This window comes from Oenanthe melanoleuca, chromosome 2 (genome assembly GCF_029582105.1).
Source record: "Oenanthe melanoleuca isolate GR-GAL-2019-014 chromosome 2, OMel1.0, whole genome shotgun sequence".
Classification (NCBI taxonomy): domain Eukaryota; kingdom Metazoa; phylum Chordata; class Aves; order Passeriformes; family Muscicapidae; genus Oenanthe; species Oenanthe melanoleuca.
The window spans coordinates 58,938,027-58,965,444 of NC_079335.1; the positions used below are offsets into that span (position 1 = coordinate 58,938,027).

General features: G+C 39.5%; 1 protein-coding gene across 2 annotated transcripts in view; it reads left to right on the plus strand.

Annotated features, from left to right (window-relative positions):
* The window catches only part of CARMIL1 (capping protein regulator and myosin 1 linker 1), a 187,660-nt gene that overhangs the window by 75,484 nt on the left and 84,758 nt on the right, over positions 1-27,418 (plus strand). For both annotated transcript variants that reach the window (XM_056483863.1, XM_056483864.1), the window contains exons 3-11: positions 917-967; positions 5,103-5,162; positions 7,406-7,527; positions 9,347-9,444; positions 9,796-9,866; positions 10,019-10,092; positions 16,503-16,578; positions 19,220-19,308; positions 24,303-24,397. In XM_056483863.1, coding sequence (XP_056339838.1) covers positions 917-967; positions 5,103-5,162; positions 7,406-7,527; positions 9,347-9,444; positions 9,796-9,866; positions 10,019-10,092; positions 16,503-16,578; positions 19,220-19,308; positions 24,303-24,397 — 736 coding nt within the window. The remainder of the gene's footprint in view (positions 1-916; positions 968-5,102; positions 5,163-7,405; positions 7,528-9,346; positions 9,445-9,795; positions 9,867-10,018; positions 10,093-16,502; positions 16,579-19,219; positions 19,309-24,302; positions 24,398-27,418) is intronic.

Sequence of the window (27,418 nt, forward strand, 5' to 3'; positions counted from 1 at the left end):
TTCTCAGCCTGCTTCTTCCTCTTCAAGTGAGGAACATTTTGTGATCAGATTGATCACTTCATCATGGATACTGAGCAGGGCCAAGTTCAGGAGGTTCTAGCTGTGTGAAAAGCTCTGCACGTGCTCTGTGATTTTGATGCAGATGCTTGAATAGAGTTTCTTTCCTTCTTTTTTTTTTTTTCTTTTTAATCTGGAAAAAGATGCAGCCAACAGCAGATAATTCTGTGGGTAGATCAACAAACAGTACTGTAGTTTTGCAAGATGAGTCATTCCTTTTGCAAAGAGTAAAATCTGTGAGTGGGATGTGCTGCTGGAGATTGGAGTGATATGATATAGAATCATTACATTTTGATTAGCACTAGCTTCCAAAATATTAGTTTTGTTGTGCTTTCTCCCCAGAGTCACTGGTCTCACTAGTTAACTACATTATTCCATTGCCTTTGCTGGAGGAGAAATTCAGGTGCAATGAATGAGAAATCTTTGCATTCTTACTCTAGAAATACCCCAAATGTGTCCAAAACTCCCCTGTATGCTTACAGTGGTTTATATTGCTAATGAATCATAATTGTGTATATTTTTTTACATTTAAATAGATCCTATGTTACTGGTAGGACTTTTCATCCTTGCATCTTTTTAAAATGTCAGTAAGATTTCTGTTATATGATTTAGAGAGATTGGTTAAATTCATTTCTTCAGCTCACTCCTTTGCTGACTAGCTTACAGCTGATCAGATTGCAGCAGTCTCTTCAGTGTGTTCTGGATCTGATCCCAGTTTTGCTTCCTTCCTTTGTATGACAGCAGAGGGAACCTACTGCTAGAGGCTTTTTCCCTCTGGTTTCAGAATTTTCTTGGAAAATAATAATTTATAATATTAAATGTTTCTTACAAATTCTGTTCTTTTTCATTTTTTCAATAGGTGTTGGCATCATGTCGGGCATTCCTTTTAACGTCTCGGATTCCCACCAAGGTAAAATCACTGTGTTTCTATAAATGCTCTGGGGTAACAAATGAAAGTTACATAAAATAAGTAGCAAAAATTTAACATATTTTAGTTATACTTGTACATCTGTTAAAAAAAAAAAAAAAAAGATAATTGAGGAATGGTGGGTTGTATGGTCTTGAGTTAGAATGGTGCTTCTATTAGCATATGCCTTACATTTTTCAATACATATATATAATATATATACATATATGTACACCCACACACTCCTATTCAGAGGAATTTTAACTGCTAGAAATGCAGGTGGCTGAAGTGTTGTGTTGTAAACTCCAACTTGAAGAACTGTGAGAGGAGTCTGATGAATTTTATAGAAGGACAGTTTATGTGCAAACAAGCTGATGGCATTGTTCCCTCTAGTGTTTGTAGTGTCAAATAGGATTATATTTGATTTGGAGGCAGAAACTGTTGAGTTTTATTAAATTCTGCTGGTTTCTAATGATTTCTGCTGTTCATTTTGAAAAGCAGTTTGGCAACTTGCCTCGCCAGTGCCGGTGAATTATTTTTTTCTGTGCCTGTGACAATTTGTAATGATTGTTGTAGAAGAGAAAGATGATTTCCACATGAATAAAAATGACTGATGTGGAAGAACATATCTTGTCCAGCTTGGAATCAGTGAATGGGAATTTGGCACATATCCTATTTTGTTGTATTTGACGTGTGTGTTTAAGTGTGTATGTGTATAAAAATATGTATATATATATACACACTTTACAGAAAGACCAACTCCATAAATAGAACTATTGATACCAAGTTTTCAGTTATGTTCAGTGGTAAATGGGACCATCTTTAGCTATAATTTGAAGATGCTCACTGACAGGTAGTATGAACTGCAGCTTGAATTTCTGCTGATATTTATTTTCCTCAGTCGATCACCCTGTCCCTGCAGCACGGAAGTCTCCAGTTGGTTGTCTGTTGGTTTGCACTTTTCAGCCAGGCTTTTAAAGACAGGATTTGGTCCCTCCTTGCTTAGAAAGATAGATCCATTTGATGAACAGCTCAGACATCAGTGCAGTGGCAATATGATAGGTGGTAATTGTGATCTTGTTAAACAGTAGCAAAGCCATTATAAGTCATCAAAAAGCTCTTGAAGGCTGAGGCTTGGACTACTAAGTGATAACTCTGTTTAGTTGAGTGTTCCAGACAATTCTCAGACGTCATTGAATAGATTTGCATAGTTGAAAAATTGTTTTGTTTGCATTAAAATCTAAAATACATGTTTTGTGCTAGTAGAAATGTAGTTTTGGTGATAGCAAATGGAAGAAAGATGATGAGAAGCTGTGCTTATGATTTATGTAAAAATTAAACTTTTTATGCCTGAAGAATTATTAGGGTAGTTGAAAATGCATTTCTAGCAGGGTTAGTGAAATTTAGTAAATTTTCTAATGTCTGTAGTATTTTCTGAGCAAGAACTTCACGTAACTCTCAGGCAGTAACTCCTGGAAAGACAGCTGGGAGCATTCAGCAAAGACACATTGTTTCCCTGGGGACCTCTAACAAAATTGAGTGTGCTTAGAGATGCCCATTTCTCAGTAACTGTTACTGCTGCATTCAATTCCAAGCTTTACTTTTGCTTGAACAATGCTGTTGAGATGTATCCACTAAACAAGGATCAAAGAATGAATTAATGTTGGTTAACTACACTAACAACTCACACTATTATCTGTAGAGGAAAAAATATTACAATGAGCACCTCTAAACTTCACACTCTGGTCCAATCAGTTCATACCCTCTAGTTGAGATGGACTGAATGGGAAGGAAGGACAGTACTTAAAACTTGCTAATTCTTGCTACACTCTATGTAAAATGTAATTGCTACATTAGTAAATGTTGGATGTTTCATCCAGTCCACAAAAAAACATATAAAATATTTGTAGGAATGTAATTCAGATTTGTGAATGTATTTCTAGTGCAACTTCTGTTAAGTTTTGGTTGAAAAACTTGAAAACTATGAAATTAACTGTCTGGGTAATTGAAATGTTCTTAAATGAGAGGCATGCATAGCTTTTAAAGAGGATTTTAAAACATTATAATTTTGGGTAATAAATGAGATTATGCCTTTTAAAACCTTGTTAAAAATATTTCTTAATTTGAGGTAGATGATGTTTAGAATGTGTTTTGCATATTTGCTGCAAAGCAAGGACTATAAATTCGTATTTTTAATCAGAAAAGTGAATCAAAAATCAACTGTAGAGATAGTGCCATGTTTCCTGATATTTTTTAATTCTAGGCAAGGGGATTTGCAGACTAAATTCTTGAGTCTGGATCTGTGTGAACTTTTCAAATATTTTTGATGTATATATGTGTTTGCACATACTTCAAGTTGATAGGTAAATAATTTTCAAAATATGAAGGGTTTCAATCACAGAAACTCCCCCTCTAAAATTTCATTGTGATTTCAGTATAGGTATATTTAATTAATACTGGGGAAAAAAGAGCTTTTCCCTTCTGTATGTGTAGTCCTCTTAATCCAGTAGCCAACAATAGCTGCTATAGATTATTTTGGTGGATTTTTTTCCTTTTTCTTTCTTTCTGCCCTAAGTCAACTGCACAGGGCTGTGTCATCACAAAAGATTGCCAACCCTAGCTTAGAAATTAAGCTCTGAAGAGAAATGAATGCCTTGCACTTGGGAAAATGCAGGGTGTTGGTGTGAGCCCTGAGAAGAGGCTGGTGCTGGTTCTGCCTCTCCTGTCTCAGTTCCTTGTGCTCACTTGCTTCATGACCAGATGTGATGGCACCCCTGAAACAGCCTGTTTGCTGTGGATGCTGGCCCTGCAGCAGAATGTGTGAAATGAAGCACACAAAGTCCCAAAAACTTCAGAGTAAAGTTCTTTCACCAAGAGACGCCTTTGGCGGAAGGTGAACTTTGCACAGAAGTGGGAGGGGTGCATAAATCATCTGATGCTGCCAAATCATGAGGGCAACTGAAGGGATAAGGATTCAGAAAATGGGCAACAAAGAACAGAGACAGTAATAACAAAAGTTTTCTGGAAAGCTTTTTGATGGTTGGAAGCTGGTGCCTCTCTTCCTGACTTTCCAATGTGCTGTTCTAGCCTTTACAGAGAGGAATAGAATCCTTTCAGGGTGGAATTTTATTAGCTGTGTCTGGATTCTGAGCACCCCAGTCAGGGTGCACCCATTCAGAGTTAACTTTTTCACAAATGCAGGAATAGAATGATATGGTGCTTGCCAGTTAGTCTAGGAGCACCCTGACTGTAAGCCTAGGATAAGATAAAGTACAGGAAACTTTGTGCAATTCAGACAGACTGCACAGTTGCAATGGTTTCAATGATTACTAAAAGGAAACGAGCTATTGTCTTGCCCTGTAGTTACAATTCAGTCCAAGAGGTTTGTTTCTTTCTGTATATCTTGGCTGTCAAGATGATTGTCTACATAATTGTGTGAATTCAGATCTTAGCACACTCCCTGTAGCCCTAGATTTGTCCTTGGAGAAGAATTCCTTGCTGTCTTCTAAACTTCCATTTGGATTCAGTATGTTCTTCCCTGCCTAGTCTGTCATCTAAATAAACCGTTCAGACAAAGCTTATGTATCTCTTCCTCTCATACTTTTAGACAAGGTAAAGCTTGTACACTCTATTTATCTATCTGTCTATCTACCTACCTGTCTGTCTGTATCTGTATATCTATAGTGTGTACATGTCCCTTCAGCTTCTGTGCAGTAAAATTTTTCATGTCTGTGATCAATGTAACTAATGGAAGAGTAATTGCTAGCTGTAAGGACTGTAATAAATGATTAATCAGTCATAAGAGTACACATCAGTAGGGTATTGTATTAATGATGCTTTTTATACTAAATTTTTTTCATAAAATTGATAATAAGCTTATTTGCTTATAGTTTGCAGTAAAATGTCCAGTGTGGTATTCCTATAACCTCTAATAACCATTTAAACCCCAAGCAAATGTAAGTACTTTTTAAATGAAAAATGCTTTCAGGTATTAATAAATATTTAGTGTCAATTACAGAAACTGATATCACATATCAGTAGCCTGCTCAAGATTTTCTTAACCTCATTGAAAAGTGTAAGTGCTCTTTAAAATAAGATGATGTTTGCACTAATGTGGTGTTTTCTTTTCTAACTACAGTTAGAACTGACTTTCAGCTACTTGGAAATCCAAGGAGTAACTTCCAGTAAACCAGGCCAGGTGAGTGTATTCTAGATAAAAGATACTCGTTTTAGTCATTGCTAAATCTGTTCCACTCAAGGTAATGTTCTAACATGCAGGGGTCCCCTTCCACTGAGCACGTATGTGCACATGTACATTTGTATTCTTGCATTCATGCTGGTCTAAAGTATTAAAAATAACAATAAGAATCTAAAGAATCAGTTTCAGGAATGTTTTGTGTGCTTGGAATAATGGTAAGAAATAGATTGGGTTTTTTTTCTAGTTCAGTATGGTACAAGTTTCCATTTGTATCATAAGTGGATCTTTTTCTCAGAGCTGGTAAAGCAGTGGTGGCTGGTATACAATCATCACCACACAAGTTACAGTGGCTTCCGTGGGTGAATACCTTTATGGGGAAGCCAAAAGCTATTGCCTACATTGCATGCAGAAATGCTTTGCTTTCAACTATTCTTCATGCCTTTACTGTGTACAACACAAAATATATTTGACAGTGTTTCGTGCCCAAAAAAATAAATGTCAAAGAGAAGGTGCTGAAAAGAAGAATGCCTTTAGAACGTTTTTATTTCATAAGATGAGCATGTTGACAAGATTTGACAGTTCAATTGTATCACAGTCTTCATGTATTTCATGTGTGTTTGGCTTTTAAAGAGCTTTTAAAGATTGGAGTGCCTGAGATACTTTGAACTCTGAAAAGCTCCCATTGTATTAACATGTCATCTTTTTAACCTGTCTTTTGAAGCTTTCCTTAAAGGAGGAAAAATAAAAAGGTCCAGGTGTTTTGATGGGGAGACATTTACTGCATTCTAAGTTGTTGTGGCTTTTTTTTTCTTGAAGGTACTAAAATGCCAGATAACTATTGCTAATTATTCCTGGGCACATGGACAATCACTGTTGTAGCAGCATTTACAAGAGATTTTCAGCAGCCTCAATGAGCATACACTTTTCCTAAATTATTTCTTAAGGTTTTTCGTATTGACATTCATTTGTGTTTTAATTGTGTGAAGCTTAAAACTGAAGGCAGAGAGAGAATCCTAGATTATTTCTTGTGGAGCAAATGTTTTTGTTGCAGTTTTGCTGCAAACAGCATATTATAGCTGTGATATCAGAAGGGGTGTAGTTTTGTGCTAGGCATCTTGCAAAGAGCCAGGAAGAGCTTCCTACTGTAAGAAAAGTGAACAAATGGGCAGAATAATATAAGGAAATGTTGTGCTAATATTGGTGATGATGAAAACCTGTGGTAAGTTGCCCACTCATTTGTCATCAGGGAGTGGTGGTGACAGGCTCAGAAAGGAGTTGAATTGATGGTAAAAGGTGTGAACAGTCTCAGTGTGCTTCAGGGGTAATACAGCCTCTTCTGGGATTATCATGTTGGTGACCCTAGGCATGAACTGGGGACCAAGAGAGCCCTGGGAGCCAGCTTCAATCAGAAGCAATCCCCTGTATCATACTGCATAGAGTGCCCTCTCCTGCTGTCTGTCATCACTTATTTATTCCTAATGTTACCTTCTCACTGTGCCTGCACAGCTTCTCATCTGAAAGAGATGATGACTTGGGCTGTGCTAACTATTCACAATGGAGTCAGCAGAAGCATCACACTGCTTCCTGTGATGCAGCTGAAATCAGCAGCAGAGCTGATGTGTCACTCATACCCTAATCTGATTTGGTTCTGAATGCACAATATCTAAGAGAGTCTGCAAAAGGCTTTATTTATCCCCTCTCTCAAGCACATATCCCTCAGACAGCAGAACAGTGTGCTGGCTGAGTTATTGCTTCATCTGCACTGAGACAGCACAGCACCACAGCATTTTCTTAAACAGCACAGAACAAAGCATTAGAGCTTTTGCAGAGGATCACAGCCATTAAAGACTTTTACTTTTTGCTGGAGGAAACAGGCACCCTGCTCATTCAATAGTTTCCTGTCAGGCTGTGCTTGCTTCTCCTGGTGTTCTGGGACATGTTTCAAAAGAGGACAATGCTGTGAAAAGTTCTTGGTTTTCAAAGTGTCAGCTGAGGTCAAGATCCTTTGAAAATTGTATTCCCGTGGGAAGCAGGGCACTGTTAGAAAAAGCAAGGTTTGAGTACAGGGGTCTTGTACATTCAAGGAAACTTTCAGAAACTTTACCTGGAGCATTGCTGTGTCATGACTTAAAGAATAACAGATTCCTATGAGCATTTAGCTGGTATTCAAAATGCTTTCCTGTTTAATTCATCAACATGAATTATATGATACCTTTCTCAGCCTCTTGCACTTTTATTTGTAGTTGATTATGGAAACTGAGAAATGCAGCATCTCCATGAAGATGGCATCCTCAGAGGATGTGAACGAAGTGCTGGCACACATCGGGACCTGCCTCAGGAAGATATTCCCTGGGCTCTCACCAGTGTAAGTATCCTTTAGGGCATCTCTAGTGGGAACAGATTGTATGGAAGTGGTGACAAGCCACCCTTTTTTGTCTGCTGGTCTCCCCACTCTGGTCTCAGAAATGCATTGAGGATATAAGAATGATATCTGCAAACACTAAGCTTTTGTCCAGGTGTGTGGGAGAACCAGGAGACAGTGTAGAGTATAGGTAGACCTTCAGGGTCATAAGAGCCTTTGGTTTGAAGGGGGGTGCAGTTATTTGAGGTCTTAAGTTCTTATTTTACCTTGTTGCTTCTCCAGCCTCAGGTATAGCTTAGGTCCTGTCTTTTTTTGTTGTAACTGGCTCTTTTTCTGTTCTATTTTTTTTTCCCACCAGAAGTAAAATCTGAGTTGGGAGAGGAGGGAAGATTTCCATTTACTTTCAGTGTTTGTGAAACAATGCACATGATTATGAGCCTTATTCTTCAAAACTGAGCCCTGGGCAGTTTTGTCATATACTTTCCATGGTTTAACTGACTCCTTGAATTATTTGTCTCCTTTTCTGGCTTTTCTTGTCATTGCATTACTTGTGCCTTTGGTTTTCTCTCTTAGCCGTGTCTGTGGATTCTACCATCTTGCTGCAGTTCTCAATAGTTTCTCCATTTTCTTTTCTTTCTTCTCAGTCACTGCCTGATCTTCATCACTCTCTATCAAGTCATGCAGCTCTACTGCATTCTCTTCAGCTCCTGGTTTCAGCATTATTAGAAAAAGTGGGCTGTGGAAAAGAGATTTTCCAGACATGTCGATTTTTATAAGTGAACTTTAGTAACAGGCACTATGTTCACAGATTAGAATGGTTAGGCTAAACTTATATGTTTTATTTTGGGTGCATGTCTTTATTATTCACCTTTCCTGTAGGTGGAGTAGGAAATCAAGTTCATAAACTCTGGTTAGCAGTTCCTTTTCTTTGTTTTCATTTTTTTTCCCCACTTCCAATTTTTCTCTGTTGTTAACTTCCTTAGTGGAGATTGAACTTCTCAAAGAACATGAATACAACTGAATATTTGTGAACAGGGTTGCTATAAAACTCCAGTAACAGTGTGAGACAAAAAGAATAAAGGGTTGCAAGACTCTGTTTCTCTGGTTGTTTATGAAGGCCTTGAGCTCTCTATATGTTTTCTGTGGGCTTTCTTGAGAACATTGCTGGAGCAGTTTGGGTAGCTGCATGGAGTGCTTGCTTCCCAGAAAAGAAATCAAATTTCTTGCTCTTGTCTTAGATGGCGGAGCTTTCCAAAATGAAGGCATTGGAGTTGTGTAGAGGATAGAGGACAGATAATTTTATTTTTTAAAAGGCAGGAAGCTATTGTGTTTCTTGTCTGTCTAGAGAAGCAAACTGCTACCAAAAGATTGGAGCTGGATATCAAGAGTGAGCCTAGAGGCCACATGAAACTGTTCAGCTCTTTGCACCATGGTGCTATTTCTGCATAAAAACAGTGTATAGACAGCAGTGGTTTCAGGGTAACCATTAATACCATGTCTCTTCCCTGTTTTGGGCATCCTGATGTCAGATGAGGGCCACAAGTCTCCTTAGATTGAGTGATCCTGTAATACAAAAGGGTTTAGTTGCTCCAGTAGTCACAGGGTTAATCAAAAGTAAGAGAGAAAGAAAGAATGAATAAATGTTACTCCTGCTGTGCTGCATAATGATGTGTGTGCCTTTTAGGTAGGAAAATGAGTTGTATTAAAAATGGTAATTCTTCCTATACACTCACTTAAAAGTGCTCATAAAATAAAAAAGATTTATGTGTTTGAAAATACTTTCAAAGCCATGAATGATGTTTTTCCACTCTTTTCCATCTAGGAGGATTATGAAAAAAGTAACTATGGAGCCTTCAGAAAGACTGGCTAATCTCCAGGCCCTGTGGGACAGTCAGACAGTGGCAGAACTTGGACCTTGTGGTGAGAATGAATTTAAATGCTCAAGTATAAAAGGGCTGGAATTGCAGTGTCAGGAAGTTTAATTCTATTTCTGGCAGAAGCTTGTAAAGGTGTAATTAGTTTTAAGGTGTAATTAGTATGAAGCAGACTTCTGATTGGTAGGTGAAGGCACTATATTAAGCTTTCTTGCAGCTTACCCAGTGAAGATAGGAAAGTCTCAGTTCCTTTTATAAGCACAATGGACAGTCTTCTGAGAGAAAAACAGAGTGAGTTTTGAAAAACAGGATCTTTAAGTATTAAAATGTCCTTTTAGATGTACATCTGTTTGCCTGTTTGACTGCTATGTTAAATAGTCCCTTGGGTTGTTTGTAGGAGGCTTTTCTCAGATGTATGCCTGTGTCTGTGACTGGCTTGGATTTCCCTACAGAGAAGAAGTACAGTGGGTAAGTGCTCCTCTTGTTCTGAAGCTCTTTTCAGCTACCTGTACTAATGATGAAAGAACAGGTAAATCCATACTCCTTGACAAAAAAACAAAAAACCAACCAAACCCCAGTACAGTTCTGTAAAGATGTACTTGGTTATGTATTTTTAACAGGATGTTGATACGATTTATCTGACACAAGATACCAGAGAGCTGAATTTGCAAGACTTCAGCCACCTTGACCACAGGTAAGGCATGTGCAGTAATCATGTTAATACTGATGAAATGGGATGGCCCCATAGCTGTTATTGGGATGTGTAGACCTGTGAAATGACCATCTATAGCATTTTTAGTTTTCAGCACAAAGCTGCTGTTTTTGCACAAAAGCCCCATGGAAACCACATTTCATTCAGGACCCTGAGAATATAAATATATTTTCTTATTGGAAGCAATCCAAAAAGTTAGCAGACAGATACTTTTCCTGTGATGGCGGATATGAGCTCAAATTCGGCAGATAAAACATGCAGCTACATCTGGTGGGCAAAGCAAAAGAGGAAATTATGAGGTCTTTACTTCTGCAGAATCTTTTTCTCATGGTGTACAGAGTAAAGGAAATTTTTTGTCAGCTAGTCAGTAGAAGGTTTAAGTTGTTCAACTGAATTCCAGCCAGTTGTCTCCTCACTTAAAATAGATGCTATCAAAAATGTGTACTTCCAGAAAGGAACTAATTGAGGGTAATTCTGCTATGAGGTGCTGAAACTTAACTATGTATTGTAGTTTACTGAATTTAGCTAGCTGAGAAAATTGCATTCTGAGAAAGCTGAATCTGGAGATATTAAAAGTAGAAGAAGTTGGGAGGAAGCTTAACTAAAATTCATCATTATACAAAGGAAATTGCAAATATAAGAAAGTGTAAATTATATAAAGAAAGCATTTGTTTCTTTGGGAGAACCCAGTAAAAGAATTAAGAATCTATCACAGATCTAATGTTAAAATATCATAACAGGAAGGCTGAACCTGGAGGGAGGTAAATAAGAGTATTTTGCCACAGCATTCTTTGTGCCTTTAAGCTCTCTGGTATGTGAACTTGCAGAATGCCTCATTCAGAGACTTAGCTCTTTTTCTGTGGCATATTTTCACAGTCTGCAGTGAATCCCTTGGCAAAGTTACCCAGCAGTATCTGTGTTTATTAATTCAGAGGTAACTCAAGATACAGGGCTGCAACTGGTGCATGACAGATGCAGCCAAAGACTCTTTCCTTGGTTAAGCCTTGCTGAAAGAGGATAAGGGGAGGAATATTATTAAGCACAAGCAAATTTGGGGCAAGAACTTAACAATGCTTTAAACATTTATTGCAAGGTGAAGTATGAGAAGACTGTGTGTCAGGGTCCACACCACATGTGGAGTCCTGATAGGTTCTTTTAGGGATCTCAAAGCGCAAAAGACACAGCAGGGGACAAAACCAGTTTACTTTTGCAAAAGATGCACTTTTATTTAGTGCCAACAAAGTGCGATAGAGGGACAGAGAGAAAGAAAGAGAGAGAGAGAGAGAGAAAAGGGGTTGGGATTATAGCTACCAGACGGGCAGACGATCCTCGTGGAACCAGCCAATAGATGTCCGTTGCCGTCCGGGGAGATCTCAGGGGTCTTCAGTTTGAAGGTATGTTTTATAGTCTTTTCCAAGGCGTCGGGCGACTGGCCAAAAGGGGGGAAGATTTATGGACTATTGTATGTGGAGATCGTTGCTCAAAGAAGCAGGTGGAAACAGGACGGTGCGCAAGTGGCCTGCGTAGGAGCAGTGCACCATGGCAGCTCCAGGCCCACAGCCTGCGTAGGAGCAGCGCACCATGGCAAGCTCCAGGCCCACAGCCTGCGTAGGAGCAGCGCACCATGGCAGCTCCAGGCCCACAGCCTGCGTAGGAGCAGCGCATCATGGCAAGCTCCAGGCCCACAGCCTGCGTACGAGCAGTGCACCATGGCAAGCTCCAGGCCCACAGCCTGCGTAGGAGCAGTGCACCATGGCAAGCTCCAGGCCCACAGCCTGCGTACGAGCAGTGCACCATGGCAAGCTCCAGGCCCACAGCCTGCGTACGAGCAGTGCACCATGGCAAGCTCCAGGCCCACAGCCTGCGTAGGAGCAATGCACCATGGCAGCTCCAGGCCCACAGCCTGCGTACGAGCAGTGCCCCATGGCAAGCTCCAGACCCACAGCCTGCGTAGGAGCAATGCACCATGGCAGCTCCAGGCCCACAGCCTGCGTAGGAGCAGTGCACCATGGCAGCTCCAGGCCCACAGCCTGCGTAGGAGCAATGCACCATGGCAGCTCCAGGCCCACAGCCTGCGTAGGAGCAGTGCATCATGGCAGCTCCAGGCCCACAGCCTGCGTAGGAGCAGTGCACCATGGCAGCTCCAGGCCCACAGCCTGCGTAGGAGCAGTGCACCATGGCAAGCTCCAGGCCCACAGCCTGTGTAGGAGCAGTGCACCATGGCAGCTCCAGGCCCACAGCCTGCGTAGGAGCAGTGCACCATGGCAGCTCCAGGCCCACAGCCTGCGTAGGAGCAGCGCACCATGGCAAGCTCCAGGCACACCAACAGTCCTTGTGATCAGTCCTGCAGCAAGTAGCCTGCGTAGGAGCAGCACACCGTGACCAGTCCATTGTTCTCACACCTGAGGGAGCAGATTGGCCCTGGTTGGGATGGGCACCAACTGAGAACAGTCACTTGGCATTCTTCTCTTCCCTGGCCAGCGCCTTTAAGCTGCAGTTCTTTAGGCCTCAGGCGAGGGTCGTTGGGCAGAGCAAACGAGAGGCTCTTAGATGGACTCTTACACTGTGGGGCATCCTTGAGACAGTGACCTACAGATACCCAGCCTCAGTAGATATTAAATGTTTGACCAATTTATTAGGAAAGAGTAGATAGAATTATTTTAAATATTTAGAGTATCTCAGCTGGTACAGATGAGTTTGGCTTCCAGAAAATGAAATCAGGGCTTTTTGTTTTAGAAAATTTTTCATTAAAATATACCTTAAAAATGTGATGTTGCTGGAAAAAAGTATTTGAGAAAAGTTTCATGACCAAAGATTCAAATCTATTTTGGAGCCATTTACATGCTGTGGAATCCATCTTGTGATGAGAGCTTCAACATGTTGAGGACTGAAGAACGTTTTGAATTGAAATTTCAAGAAGATTAATTTTAGGAAAGCCCAACCCTTGTTATTCACTAAAAATGCAAATTAGGAATTGAAATCCCAGTCAATTCAAGAATGTATGTAAGCATTTTCCAATATATTTAAGACAGTGGGACTGCTATAAATTCACAATATGTCATTATACTTTGGATTTTGAAAGACTGTTGTATATCTCATCCACTTAATTTTTGGGATTGCTCAACCTATATAGTTTATGTTGTGTAGTAGCTCTGAAGCAAGGTAAGACTGTTCTCTAAATACAGGGGCTATGCATTGCAAAAATAACCCGTGTTTTTCCAAGTAAAACACTTCTGTTAAAGGTCAGCATAAGATGGGATGAATTATAGATGAATTTAAGTTCCCAGAGCATCACAGCATTGCTGCATAGGAACATGACTTCTGAGCTTTTATCTGAAGTTATGTTGTGTTGTGAACCGTATAATTATTGGAAAAAAAAAAAAAAAGCTCAAAGTGAAAAGAAGTGAAAAGGGGCTTATTTGATATGGTAGCATGATCTTCATCTGTGTAGCATGTGTTTTAGCTTATTGAGACATTCAAAAAATTTAAGAAAAGTGTTATTGTTTAGATTTTTCTTTGTGCTGTTGAGATTTCTTGCCATCTGAAATGCACTGGGGGACAGAGATGTTGAAAAAATGTGAAGGCCTTAGATAAGATGGAATCTTGTTGAGGCTTGGAGAGATTGTCTGCATTCCAGAAGAACAGAATCTGTTTTTATTTTAAGATGGCACAGATTTATCTTTTATAAATATTACTTTCTTCTGGATGGTAATTTTAATTAATATAAGCATCTCAATGTAACTCAATGAGGGAAAGTTTTGAGAAGGCCCTGCTTTTGGAACTGATTCTTAGCTTTCTTTCATACTATATTGAAAAAGAATTCAGGTTATTGTTAATACCACATCTAGACTGCAACAGAATACGTGAATAAAGCAATACATAATTCTGAAAATAACTCAATAACAAGGATATTGTGGTTCAATTAGCTTAAAGCAAGAGAAGAAGTAGAGGTAAATTCTTGAAGGGGACCTTCATTGGTCAGAAGCACCTTCAAAAAATGGAATAAAAATGAAAACCAGAAAGTCTTCCTTTAAAATCAGATGGTATAATCTGATAAAGCAAAGTTTCCAGATAGCAAGTAGAGCTGCTTGCAGAGAAGGCAGGAGTTCCATTCTGCAGGCATGTTGAGAGCAGGGGGAAAGGGGTGTGTGGAGGGGGTTTGGCATTTGGTGTTTGTTTGTGAAGGTCCCAGGCAGTATCTGTGCTTCACTGGGGTTTGAACAAACAGGCTTTGGACACTGCAGGAGACTAAACTATTAAAGAAACATCGTTGCAGCTGGACAGAAATATTTTAAAACAAATCAGCCCAGCTGAGTTGCATCTTTAAATATTTCTTGAAAGCGTCATAGCTGTGCCACTTGGACTGAGCACCCCTTGTCCTTCAGCCACTTCCCTCCTGAGCCAGAGGAGGAAAGGGGAGAAAGGCACAGCCTCAGGCTAGTTCTGTCTGCAGCCACTCTCCTGCCCAGAGGTTCCTGAGCTCTTGCCAGCCCTCCAAGCTGCCTTACCACTCCCTGGTAGTGTGCACCTTGCAGCTGCTGATCCCCAGTCACAGTCCCTCTGTTCCTTTGAAGGAACTGCTGATGGCTGAACTGCAAATGCTCAAGGTACCTTCTGCTGCTTTTGGGGGTGGTGGTCCACAGCATAAGTGTCAGCCCATCCATTGTTTGCCCAGCTGTGCTGCCTGGTTACTGCTGCATGGTGATTGCAACAAACCAAAATTTCACCTGAAAAGTTGTCTTATATTCATTCCACTCCCAAGGCAAAGGCAGTGGCAAGAGAGGCATCAAAGCTGCAAGTTCCTTACCACCTTACTGATATTGTCAGGGAACCACAGAGGAGGAGCAAACCTCTCTGTCTGTAGGCATTCCATACTCCATGGAAAGGTTCCTGCCTGCCCAGCCTAATGGGGAAGTACCTCCGGGTTGGTATTTTTTCTCACCTAACATTTCACCAGTTAGTTATTGCTTTACATGGAGATGAAGTGTCTGTGTGTGTAGGAACAAAAACAACATGGTGGACAGAAATAAATCTATACACTCCATGAGGCTGCTGAGTCTCTGCTGTGCCTGTGGAAATGAATTCACCACACAGGGTGATGTGTGCTGTGAACAGGATGGAAAGATGGCTTAAATCCTTGAAGGGCACCCCACACTAGTTCCTCTGCAGGAGTGTGAAGATGGTCTATTTGCATGAGCTCCTCAGTTGGTGGGCTACAGTCTTTTGCTGCAAAATGCTGCACCTTCGATCTGTTACCTTAGTGATGCTTGTACTTCCAAATCTAGCTACTGCAGCTCCCAGTATAGCCTGGGGAATGCTTGTCCACGTGATGTCTCCTTGTCTCCTGGCTTTCCTCTGGGTTTAGCAACCATCCCAAAGTGTCTGCATGTTTGCATAGGAAAGCTGGAGGAGGGGAGGAATAAAAAGAAGATGGGAGAAGAGTGCTGCGTGTTCAGTGCAGATCTGTGCCTACCTGCACATGTCCTGAATAAGAGCTGGGGAGGTGGGGTTGGAATAGCTTATAAAAGCCAACACTTTTGAATTTCTCTGTAGAAAACCAGGCTTGAATGGCAATGTTTTGCTGGTTTGATAAATTTGTGTATGTTACAGCTCTTCATTTCATTATAAAGACAAGGGCTTTCTAAGGACCTGTTAAGCTTGTGTGTAAGTGTATATAAGTATTTAATATGCAGCACCAAACTTATCTAAGTGGTGCATTGCTAAATGGTGTGATAGTGCTTGATGAATGATTCTGCTGGGGGGGTAGTGTACAGACGTGACATTTATCAACGTCTGCTACTGGAGAAACTTAACAGGGGAAGAGCAGATCATGTTAAGAGGCTTGGAATGAAGAAAATGGGAATAATTTAGAATTTCATTTGTGAAATCCCTTTTACAATTAAGGAGGGTTTGTGCTGAATGTGGAATTGTCCTGTTGCAGGTCTCCTGTTTCCTGGGGGAATTTAACTATAGAGATGAGACAAGGAGGTGTTCTCTAGAAGCATTCAGTCATGGAATTATATTAAATCATCAGACTGCCAAAAAAGCTTTTTAGCGTCATGCTAAATTATAATTAGAGGTGATTAGGAAGCTTAAACATCTCACTGAAGAAAAAGTTATGCTAAAAGTAGGAATGGCAGCCCAGACAAATTCCTGATTTTAAAATTCATGCTAGAATGGATGCCAGTTGGCCAGTCAAAAATTTTTATTAAAATAAGAGGAAGACATGCAGCTGCTGCTGCTGTTTTTTAGAATGCAGAGCTTTCTACAATGGGGATGGTAGGCAATTAGCATTGTAAAACTATGGGGAATGAGACATGGAAGAACACTTAGGAGATTATTTCAAATGACAGTTACATGAAATGTGTGTAAAAGTGTTTTTCTTTTTCTAGAGACTTAATACCTATAGTTGCTGCTCTGGAGTATAATCAGTGGTTTACAAAGCTGTCCTCCAAGGATCTGAAATTAGTAAGTAATAAATTGAAACAATTTATCTGCTTCTACCAGGCTGTGCTGTGTTTTAAAGGATGCTATTAGATTTTTTAAAATGAAATTTTAACTGGAATTTTTTAGGCAAGTACAACTGGGCAATCTACTGCCAATTTTTATTTTCTTGGAATCATATCAGGAAAAAGCAAACTGTTGGATAGTCAATTAGCACCATAAAAACACTGCAAAGAGTCAGGTCTTGTCAAAATTTCAAGTAATATAGTTGGAAAACTTCGTTGGTTTATAGGAGTAGCCCATAAAACTTCATTAGGCATTGCTGACTCCCCCAAACAATACTATGTGACGAATAGGAAACTAATTTAAAGCAGCCAGAAATCTTAGTTGCTTTTTGGAGGTGAAAAGAAAATGCCAAGATTCTGGGGATTTTTTTCTTGCATAAAGCACTTTCTTCTGTGTAATTTTCATTACAACTTGATGATTTTCTCTCCCAGTTTCCTGAAGCACTGACATGTGGCACCAGTATTTTTCCATATCAGTTTTCATTCCTAAAAGCAAAAAGCAGGCATGTCTAAACAAGTTGAAGTACTGAAAAAAGGGCCAAGAATAGCAGTAATTCAGCGACAATTTAAATGTATCAAAATATGCTATTTCTTCTAAATCTGAAAGTTTCTAGTCACAGGTGGAGTTAGTGGTTTGTTTGAGAAATTGCTTTCATGCTTGCCTCCAGAAGCTTTTGCCTTTAAAAATTCTTATTAAGTTTAATCTTGTTTAAATTGGTGCCATTTTATTGATCTGTAAAGCTCTCATTATATTCCTAAGCTATCATTTTCAATGAAAATTCAGTAGGAACTTATGTGATTCTTGGCAAAAGAATAAGCAAAAAATTTCTTTCCTGCTGGGACATCTCTCTCAAAGTTATGCATGGAATGAAGCTGGTGGTATTTTTAGTGCTGTTGTAGTTTGCTCTAAAAATCAACATTGTTAAAAGATACAATGCAATTAATCAGTTTCTGCTTCAGTGAAATGAGATAGTTTGCTTAGTTAGAAGACTGGCTGGTTTAGTTTGCTTAGAATAAAACCTGGCCCTGTTACCTATCTGAGATACATTTATGTGAGTGTTTCGGGGATTTTTCTTAGCAACTTTCCAATGGGAAACAAATAAACTTTGTCAGTCTAGAAGATGCATCAGTTACTTAAAAAACCCCAAACCTCTTACCTTCCACACATTCAATTTTTAAGTCCAAAATGAAGAAAATGTAGATTGTTGGACAGTGAATCCATGCCATAAGAACTCTGCCAAGGGTCATTATGAGGTCAGACATATCCGGAGGCCATCAAGTGCAATGTGTTTCACCAGTCCCACTCTGATACACATTGTGTTTGATACACAGTACCCACAGTGGTTTATAGTAAAGGCATGAAGCTTTCCACTTGCAGTCACACTACGGTAGAAAGATTGTGATAATATTCTGAATTATTAGAACATGGATAGTAAAGAAAGTATTGGGAAGATGGCTGAGTTGGCAGTCTTCACCAAAAATTGTCAACCTTTACTGTGTAAAGAATTAATAAGATTTTATGTGTGTGGTAGAGAAGATTTATTTTGTTCAGGGTTTTTTTTTTTTTTTTTTTTTTTTTTTTTTTTGTTTTTTTTGTTTTTTTTGTTTTTTGGATGTTTGAAAGTAAAAATCCCAAACCCTGAAAAACACACAAACTAGAAAATGTCAGAGGGTCATTAGAGACAAAAATATCCCTGGTATGAATGTCACATTGTTGTTTTTAAAGGCAGATAACAGAATAGTTTCAGCACTTCATGATCATGACTGAAATTCAGCTTTGGATATCACATGAACACTGGTTAGTGTGAGCTCTGGGAGGAAAAAGCAAAGTCAAATCCAGAAGCAAAATAAAAGTTTATAATAAAAGGTGATGAGGTACAGAGTTCATTGCATGGCTTTTGAATGATTACAGTTTTATCTCTATTTGAATGACCAGAGCAAACACTTTTGTTGTCATTTTTTGTTCATGGCACTTGCAAATTCTAGAATCCAACAACAGTAAGAACATGAGCTGGGATTTACTTCTGCATAGGCTGGAGGAATTCATACTCAAATATACTGGCCCTTAACCACTAGTCCTTGGGAGTCTTTGGAGGACCTCTCTAGCTAGGGTACTTTTGCTCCTGAGGTTTTTTGGGAGTTTTTTGTTGTTGTTGTTTTATGCCTTCTAACATCTTTCTTTCTGTTGAATTGTCATTCCTGGTCAGGCTTTATTCTCCTTAGCACTAAGGAGAATGCTACTTTTTTCTGCAGGAGTAGAACGCATAGGAATAAGATTTCTTTAAAAATTAAGTGAGAGATTTTTCTGAACCACATGATTTACGTTGTTTTCACTGTCATTATAGAAATTCTGCCCCTTTTGATTAAGTGGCCTGGTTCATTAGTTATTTGCTCTTAGTCTGCCTCCTGCTTCTCTTGAGTCTTTTGCAGAAGTCTTCTGTTGACTCTCCTGGATGTTTCCAGTATTTTTACTTCCTATTTATGTATAACAAGAAGATGGTTGTGGCCCGGATCCCATTACAGCTGATGTACAGCTTAACTCAATAACTGTCTGTTCCATGTTTGTGTTCTTTAACACTGTTCTGTCTTTTCTGTGGCAGTCCACTGATCTCTGTGAGCAGATACTGCGAGTGGTGAGTAGGTCGAGTCGCTTGGAAGAACTGGTATTAGAGAATGCTGGGCTTAGAACGTAAGTAATTCCTTTGAAATGTCGCTTTAGATGCTGCTTGCTCCCACTGAAAGGGATGCATGATGTATGTCAGCCAGAATAAGCATTAAAAATGCTGTGCTCATTGTCTGACAAGACTCTAATCACAAGCTTTTTATCAGGTTTGCCAGAGGGTCCATATGTCCAAGAAATGCCTTTAAACTGGTGGTTTTTAAGATTCTGCCTGGAGATTTGTGCTAAGTGTAGCAAAGTGATTGAAAGAGACCATAAATCTTAAACTGGCTCATACTGCTCCTCTCCAAATATGGCTCCAATAGAAGTATCAACACCTTTTTATCATTTAAAAACAGTGGTTTACATTTTATTGAAAAAAACATATTATTCCATCTTGCATAGCACATTGTTGTCTTATTTCCAAATGAGCTGATATTATCTTAATGTGGATTGCTGTCTGCTCAAATATAACAGGACTTCTACATGAACAACTTTGTTTGAAAAAAGTAGATCAGTAAGTTTGATGGCTTGACATAGACAGAAATATGCCATACAATTAAATCCTTGCACATTTTTTACTACAGTAAGTTGTAGTTACTAGGTATTTGCTTTTTTTCCCCCCCTTCACAGGAAATAGAAGCAAAGTTCAAGTTACTTGCAGCTGTGCTAGTTTGTACTTACAGTACTTGTGTACTTGTACTTGATTTGGTATTAGGATAGTGGCTAAGACAATGTAGACAACATAAACTCTAGAACTAATGATTTTTTTTTTTAATTAAAAAAGCAGTGTAAAGGTAGGAGAAGCAGAACACAAATAGCAGAATTACAAAGAAAGCAAAACAAGCACAGGGGAGATAGTTGGTGTGCCTTACATTGTCTCCTCTTCCATTGTTGAAGTCTTTTTCTCCTTTTTAAAGTGCACTTTGCATTGAAATGCCTTTACAAGAAAATTGCCTACATGAGACAAAGAAATTTGAGGTTGAGTTTGGAATAATATGTGAACTTTCTGATCACTTGTGCACTGTCTTCAATAGCTGTCATTCAAACATAAGCCCCTGGTTTTAATTTCATTTTTCTTCCAGTATGTGCCATGAAATCTAGTGATAATCATTAATATTAAAGGATATGTTGACTACCTTTGCATGTTGCCTACCTTAATTTATCACAGTTGGATTAACCGCTTTCAGTTTTAACAGGACTTGACAGATAATCAACCTATGACTTTGGTTTCATGTCTCCATTTACATGCAGGGTGTTTGGCATTGTGCCTTGGTGTGTATCTGTTCTGATCAACACTGTCTGTTTTTGCCAAGGATGCATTTGTCAGTTTTGCCGTTTCTCATATCTGTTTGCTAGGAGATCCTGTTGTTGCTGGCTATCTTCCTTCCCATGGCTTACAGACCAGTCATTTTTAATGAGCTGTGATAGAATGCCAAACCAGGGTTAAGAAAGAGCTACCAAGAGTAAAGCTGTAAGAAATAACCCTAGCAGCTGCAAGAGCATATTTCTTCCTGCAGCAGAGTCAGTTTAAGATGATTCTGTTCTTTTCTATCTTCAGCCACTCATATCTGTGGTTTGGTTTGGGCCACAGCCTCATAAACACTTGTCATCCTCCCAAATGATGAAACAGCAAACTATTGTGCAGTAGCAGTAATAAGGACCCAGAACTAGGGAAGTGTGAACTTCCTGTTGGGAAAAACAGGATGTCAAATGAAAGCCCCTGTCTGATAAGATTTGTGCCAGTTTAGATGCTCTTGGAAATTTTATCCCCATTGCTATTGCTTTAACTGCACATAAAGGATGCAGTTTAGATAACACTGGATGGCTTCAATGCATATAGTAATCACTAATGTTTTGGTAAATGTTTTAATCAACATACGTGATGCCCTGATTTCAGGGAGAGCAGAGTAATTCAGCCTGGCCCAAAAAATGAACTTGAAAAGAGAGTTAATCCCTAAAGTATTTTAGAGGAATGGGACAATATGTAATAACAAAAATACTGATTTTTGAGTGGGCACCTCAGCCTATTGATTAGGCTGGGCTTTGGTGTCTGCCAGGCTTTGCAGCTTGGTCTGACAGGCACAATCTGTGTATGGTGGGAGCTGCCCTTGGCCTGCTCCGTTGGGAGATATTAAATGGCAAGGACTTGGATATTAGGAAAAGATTCTTTCTCCAAAAGGTGGTTGGGTGCTGAAACAGGCTCCACAGGCACTGATCATGGCCCTAACCTTGTCAGAGCTCAAAGAGCCTTTGGACAACAATTTCAGGCACATGGTGGCATTGTTGGGGTGTCTTGTGCAGCACCAGGAGCTGGACTCAATCATTGGGAGTCCTTTCCAAGGTAGGATATCTGTGATTTCCATGGGACTGCAAGACAGACTTCCCAGTCTGCTAAGGCCTGTTTGCAGGAGCTGGTGGAAGTGATTTATTTGTTGTGCTTACATGCTCTGTGAATGCTGGCAGGCAGAATGTTCCTGCCTCCTTTCACACTGCCCCGTGCAGCCCTGGTCCAAAGGGAGTGGCCAGCTGCCATGCAGGGAACAACAGAAGTGCCTGTTGCTGGTATCCAGAGGCCTTTGACAGTCAGGTCAAGTCTTATCTTCCCCTTCTTGACAAGATCTTAATGTCCTTAGACCTAATACTGTTGCTTTCTCACACACATCCTTTTTTTCTGTTGCAGGGATGTTGTCTAGACAGATCTCAAGGAATTGTTTTGTTTTGTTCTGGGATTTCCAGATTGGTACTATTCTTTCCCTTGATGAAATATGCTTAGTCTGTTGTATGTATAGTTAAATTGAATCTTTTTGGGCTTTACCACCATGCCTGAATAAGCTTGCTTCAGCCAAGCATGGCTGTGTAACGCAAACAGAGCAAGCTTGATGCTTTATAGAAAGTTTCAGACTTACTCTGCATGCTCTGTTCATAAGTGTGCAGCCAAAAGACATAACCAATTTTATGACTTGAAACAAATAGTGAACAAAGGAGGGGAAGAGATCTTCCCCCATGAGCAGAGCCAAGGTGCCTCTGTTTATGCAAGAGGCTGCACATGGAGTGTGTGTTATTTATTGTATTATTTTTTCCAAAATGAGATTTGGAGCCCTGTGAGTGCAATATAGATAATCAAGTGCTTTCTGGTGGAAGTTGGTTTGCTGTGCCTTTGCTAAATAGGTCCCACACACTCTAGTTGTCCAAAACATTCTGGTAATCCTGCCTATATTGTTGGCAAAAGCTGGAGCAGAGTTTGTAAACAAGCCTGGAGGTATAGGAAAAGTATTGTAATGACAAGAATCTGTTAGGGATAAAGGAAGAGGAGGAAACTCCTCAAGAGGAAAGGGTTTGTTGCTTTTTAACTCAAAACCTCATTTTTTCTTGGCTGGACATAAGGAGCTTGATTCAGTTGCCTAAGGGCAGGCATCTAGCACCATTTGAAATGCTGGAGGATTTCCAGAGTGTTGGCAAATGTCACTGAGGACCTGCAGGAGATCTGTAGTCCTCTGCAGCAGCAGCTGGTAGCAAAGCAGGAGACCCTGGGGCCTGTCAGATGGCAAAGTTTCAAGACAGAAGTTCTTTTGTTAAGTGTTTCTATTCACATGCTGCCTGTATTTTAGGAAGATAATATGTTTTTCCTAAAGGCAGCCCTTCATCATACATCTGCAGTGCTGGAACCAGTTCTAGCCCCAGAAGGACATAGGGTTTCAAAGGGAAACTAAATTTCCCTGGAGCATCTCTGTACTCCAGTAAGCTTTGCAACTGCAGGTAACCAAAAGCTATTGAGGCTATTGCTGTTCAGTCTCCTTTCTTTTCCAAATACTTGAAGAGGATGCTCCACTGTGGTTCTCAGCACAGAGTTTGATGGTAGGCAGGATCTGTTCCAAGGAAAGAGGGCAGTGTTAATTAGCATTTTGCTAGGTCTCCACCACTGGCCTACAAGAGGAGAAATAATGTACTTCAAGGCAGAGAGAGAAAGAAGGAAGTTCAAGACACAATTTTGCTTTCTATCTTAGTGTCTAACCTAGGTGAAGTAAGAACACTGAAGTTTCAGCCTCACTTTATCAAAGGCCCACAGTAGCTTTCATCCCTTATCACATCATACCTTCTCAGTTGGTGCAAGGACAAGTTTGAGGATTTGTCCTAGAGATGATAAGACACCAGCCTTCTGATTTCATGCAAGGAATGTGTCTCCACCAGAGTGTGACAGTGTGGTGTGCAAGGAAACCCAAGCTAGCTTTCAACTTAGTGCTGTGGGTAGTGGCAGCCAGTTGCAGCAAAGTGCTTTCAGACAGGGCAGTGCTCCCTTGCCTCTCAAGTGGCTTCAGAACAGAGGTCATGCTACTACATCTGCCTGCCATGGTTGGTTAAGGTTCCTTCAAAGCTGTCTGTGCTCCCTGGCCTGGCTGTGGTCAGCGTTACAGAGCTGATGCTCCACATCTCTTTCGGATCCATTGCTGGGACTGTGATCAGCCAGTCACACCCTTTGGTGCTTCTCACTCTAAAAAGAAGCAGAAGACCAGCTCATCAGTGTGCTGCTGTTGTTTGAGAGAGCTATTCCTGCTGTTTTGCAGGTTTAGAAATACTTCTGAATATGCTGCATAGCCTGTCTGTTTGGGTGACTCTTGGCAGAAAGCTGCTGCAAGTGAGCAGGATGGCTTGTGAGTGAAGGAGGTGGTGGTGTGCAAGTTGATGTATCCAAATCCTGTGACATGCAGAGAGATGGAAGATGTGGTCACATTTGGGGTTTTTCTGTGCAACCCCTATTTTATACCTTCAGATATGTCAAAACATTTTAGGCTTTGATTGTATACTCTTCAGTCTCTTAGGTCACAGAATGAATAAATAAAAAGATATGTGAAAGATAGCAAATTAGTCAGATAAGGATTGTTTAGAACCATGAGGAATCAGTCAGTGCTCTGCAGCAGCAAAGGCCACTTGTGTCTAGTCATCCCTTGATACTTTTAAGCCTTTGAATGTGCCGATGACAGATGAGATAACAGATTCTCTCTCCCTCTCTTTTTTTGCTGCAGGGATTTTGCACAGAAACTATCCAGTGCCCTAGCCCATAATCCCAACTCAGGACTCCATACGATCAACCTTGCTAGCAATCCACTTGAAGACAGAGGTACTGTAACACTTACTTACATTTTTCTCCTTCTATAAAAATATATTAGGATTATTGCTGCTCCGTTCAGCTTTGCCTGAAAAATAGGTTATTGTTTTGTGCATAATGCAACTGTAAATGTCTGTTCTTCACAAATGACTGAGAATTGCAATTCTTTTTGACTTATGCATATCCATTGATCCATTGATGTGTTGAGAAATATTTAAATGTCTTAAACCAACCCTAGATTTTAAAGGAAGATAGAACACAGTGATTATTTAGGACTAGAGGGTAAAAAAAAAAACCTCTCTAGTTTTTAAGAGTTGTGTATTTTTAAAAACATGTAATCAGTTGAAAGATGAAGCACAAGGCAACTTTGTTTCTTGGACTGTATTTTTCTGATGGTTTTGTGTTTTTATTTCAGCTGTAATGCCATATTTCTTTTCAGTATGCAAATTACCCCTTTTTCTCAGCTCTTTGCTAGCCTGCCCTGTTGTGAGGTCTTGGTGATGCTCAATAATACTGGCATAACTGGCATTCCTATGGAGCAAAGTGCTCTTAATTCCACAAGATGGAAAATCAAGCTGAACAGCTCAGCTTTTCTCAGACTAGGCACTGCTAGGCATGATTTCAGTACATATCAAGTCATTCCTCTCCCTTGTCTACTCTTTTTTCACCCAAGAGGCATTTATTTTTAAAATAAGGTTGCATTCTTTCTGTCTGGAGTTGACCCTTCAGTGCTGCCCATGTGAGATTTCCATTTGCTTCACTTAATGCATTCCAGGCACACAGTGTTCTGGGATCAGACTATCTTGTGCTCCTGTTGGGCCAAAAGAAAAATAAGAATTTTACACAGTGAACCTTTTCTTCTTTTATTTGGTTTGTTTGGGGGAAATTTTCTATTCTCTTTGCTGTCATGACTCGAAATAGAGATGCTGTTCTTTCTGATTGCAACCTGATGGACTCAGAATGCTGTTAATATAGAATTTTGTAGGTGTCTCTTCTTTCTTGCTGCTTCAGTGAGGAGAAAAATAGCTGGGAAGGTTTTTTTTTTCCCCTTTCTACATCTTTATCATTTTTCTTTTGACTAGAAGCAGATATGATAGTGTTTTTGTTTTTAACCTATTGTATTTTTTTATTTGAAATTGTTCACGTGAATTGCCTTAACTCTTCTGATTCCCTTTTGCCTGCTGATCACTGCTTGTCCTTGTTAAGAATTCTTATCACATGGAAGCCAGGGCTTTGCTGAAGAAAGTTATTGCAATGTGCCCTAGGCCTACTGCATTTTACAGAAATGTCTGTTGTAAGCTGGAAAAAAGGCTGCTACATTGTTGAGTCTGCTTTTGAAGAAGTGTATTTAGGTTGTGTTATTTGAAAGGCTTGGATTTTTTTTTTTCCAAAGGAACTCATTTTTATATTGGAAGCAAAACAGTTGACCAAACATTGGGTACTCTACAGTGCAGGGGATTTTTTTTTTCATTTTTTAAACATATCCATGGGGGGTGCTTTCTTTGCAACAAACCTATAGATTCAAGCCATTCCACAGTATACACATATAAGACAAAAATGAAATGTAGTCACTACAACTTGGAGAAATTAGTAGGGTTTTTTCATTATCTCAGCCTCTCCTATCAAATATGCAATTAAGATTTGACCTTTTCATTAGAATTAGATAGGTTATAGAGTACTTAGAATTTAATTAAAATTACAATGTGTAAATATTGCAACTTTTCAGTTTAAGAAAATTCCCTGTGTGAAACTTTGGTAAACTGAAGTGGTAGGAAGGATTTCACAAGTAAAAGTGGAGATTCATATAAACATGTGGATTTTGGAAAATACCTTTTGAAAAATCATCTGCAGGAACTGGAACTAGATCATTTTGCAGTTATAAGGGAAATCACAGAGTTCTTTGTTTTCTGGAGAAGAACATATTGCACCTTTTATGAGCACAAACATACACTAAGCTATTGTATATTGTTGAGTACTAATAAGTGAAGGCATGATATTAATACATATTAATGCAACTGTCTATATTCCAACAGCATGGGAAGTCAGTTTAGTTTACCTAAAGCACAGGACCTGTCTTCAGTTGAAATACAGTGCAGTGTTTATATACAGTGAATTTTTTTACTGAGACCAGTCTCTTAATTTGTTTTTGGCTGTCCTTTATGGTACTGTTAATATTTGTGAGACTAACACCTGGAAAGTTGGTTATCAATATTGTCTGTAAAAATCTAGCCACACTGAAGTGATGGCAGTTTTGCTTTTGGCTCTACTATGATCAGAATCTAATCTCATATTTTGTTAAATATAATGCAAAACAAACCTGCTGAAGCCTAGTAGTACTCGAATTACAAACTCTGTGCCTGGATGCAGCTAACTCCATTTCTGCCATGTGAACTCTCATCTCTGTTATGCCATTAGCAAAAATGAGTGACTTAAAGGGCCAGAGAAACCAGAAGCACTTTTTCTTTTCTGCACCTGATTCCTGTATCTTATAGCTATGAATTACTTCCTGTGCTAGTAAGATGTGCAAATTGTTCAGTTTGGCTAGAACAATAATTAGACTGCAACTTGTTAGCTAAATACGAAGATGGAGAGGTAAAACTATTTGCTGCATGTCTTAGTCAAAATGCTTGACAGCAAAAATTACATTTGTTGTATCCTTAGTGATACTGATTGTCCTTATAGAGCTATGAAATAGAATCTTGTTAGTATGATTTGATTAATTCTTGCTGAAAATTGGTGAAGATACCTGGTTACCATTGTACTTTATGTTAAATGATTCCAAGGTCTCATGGGTCTAATGTTTTAGCAATATAAATAAAAAACTGTGTATTGTTTTGAGCTGCACAACTATTGCACACAACATGCTTTTATAGAGAGCATTTAAAAAAAAACTACCACAGTATCTGCAAGATAGCTTGCTCCTTCATTATCAATGATAAGTAAAACAGAATAAAAACAGAGTAAATGTAAGTTTGTGACCTACATTTTCACGGACTATTTGATGTCTGTGTATGTAGAAAGGGTATCAGCTTT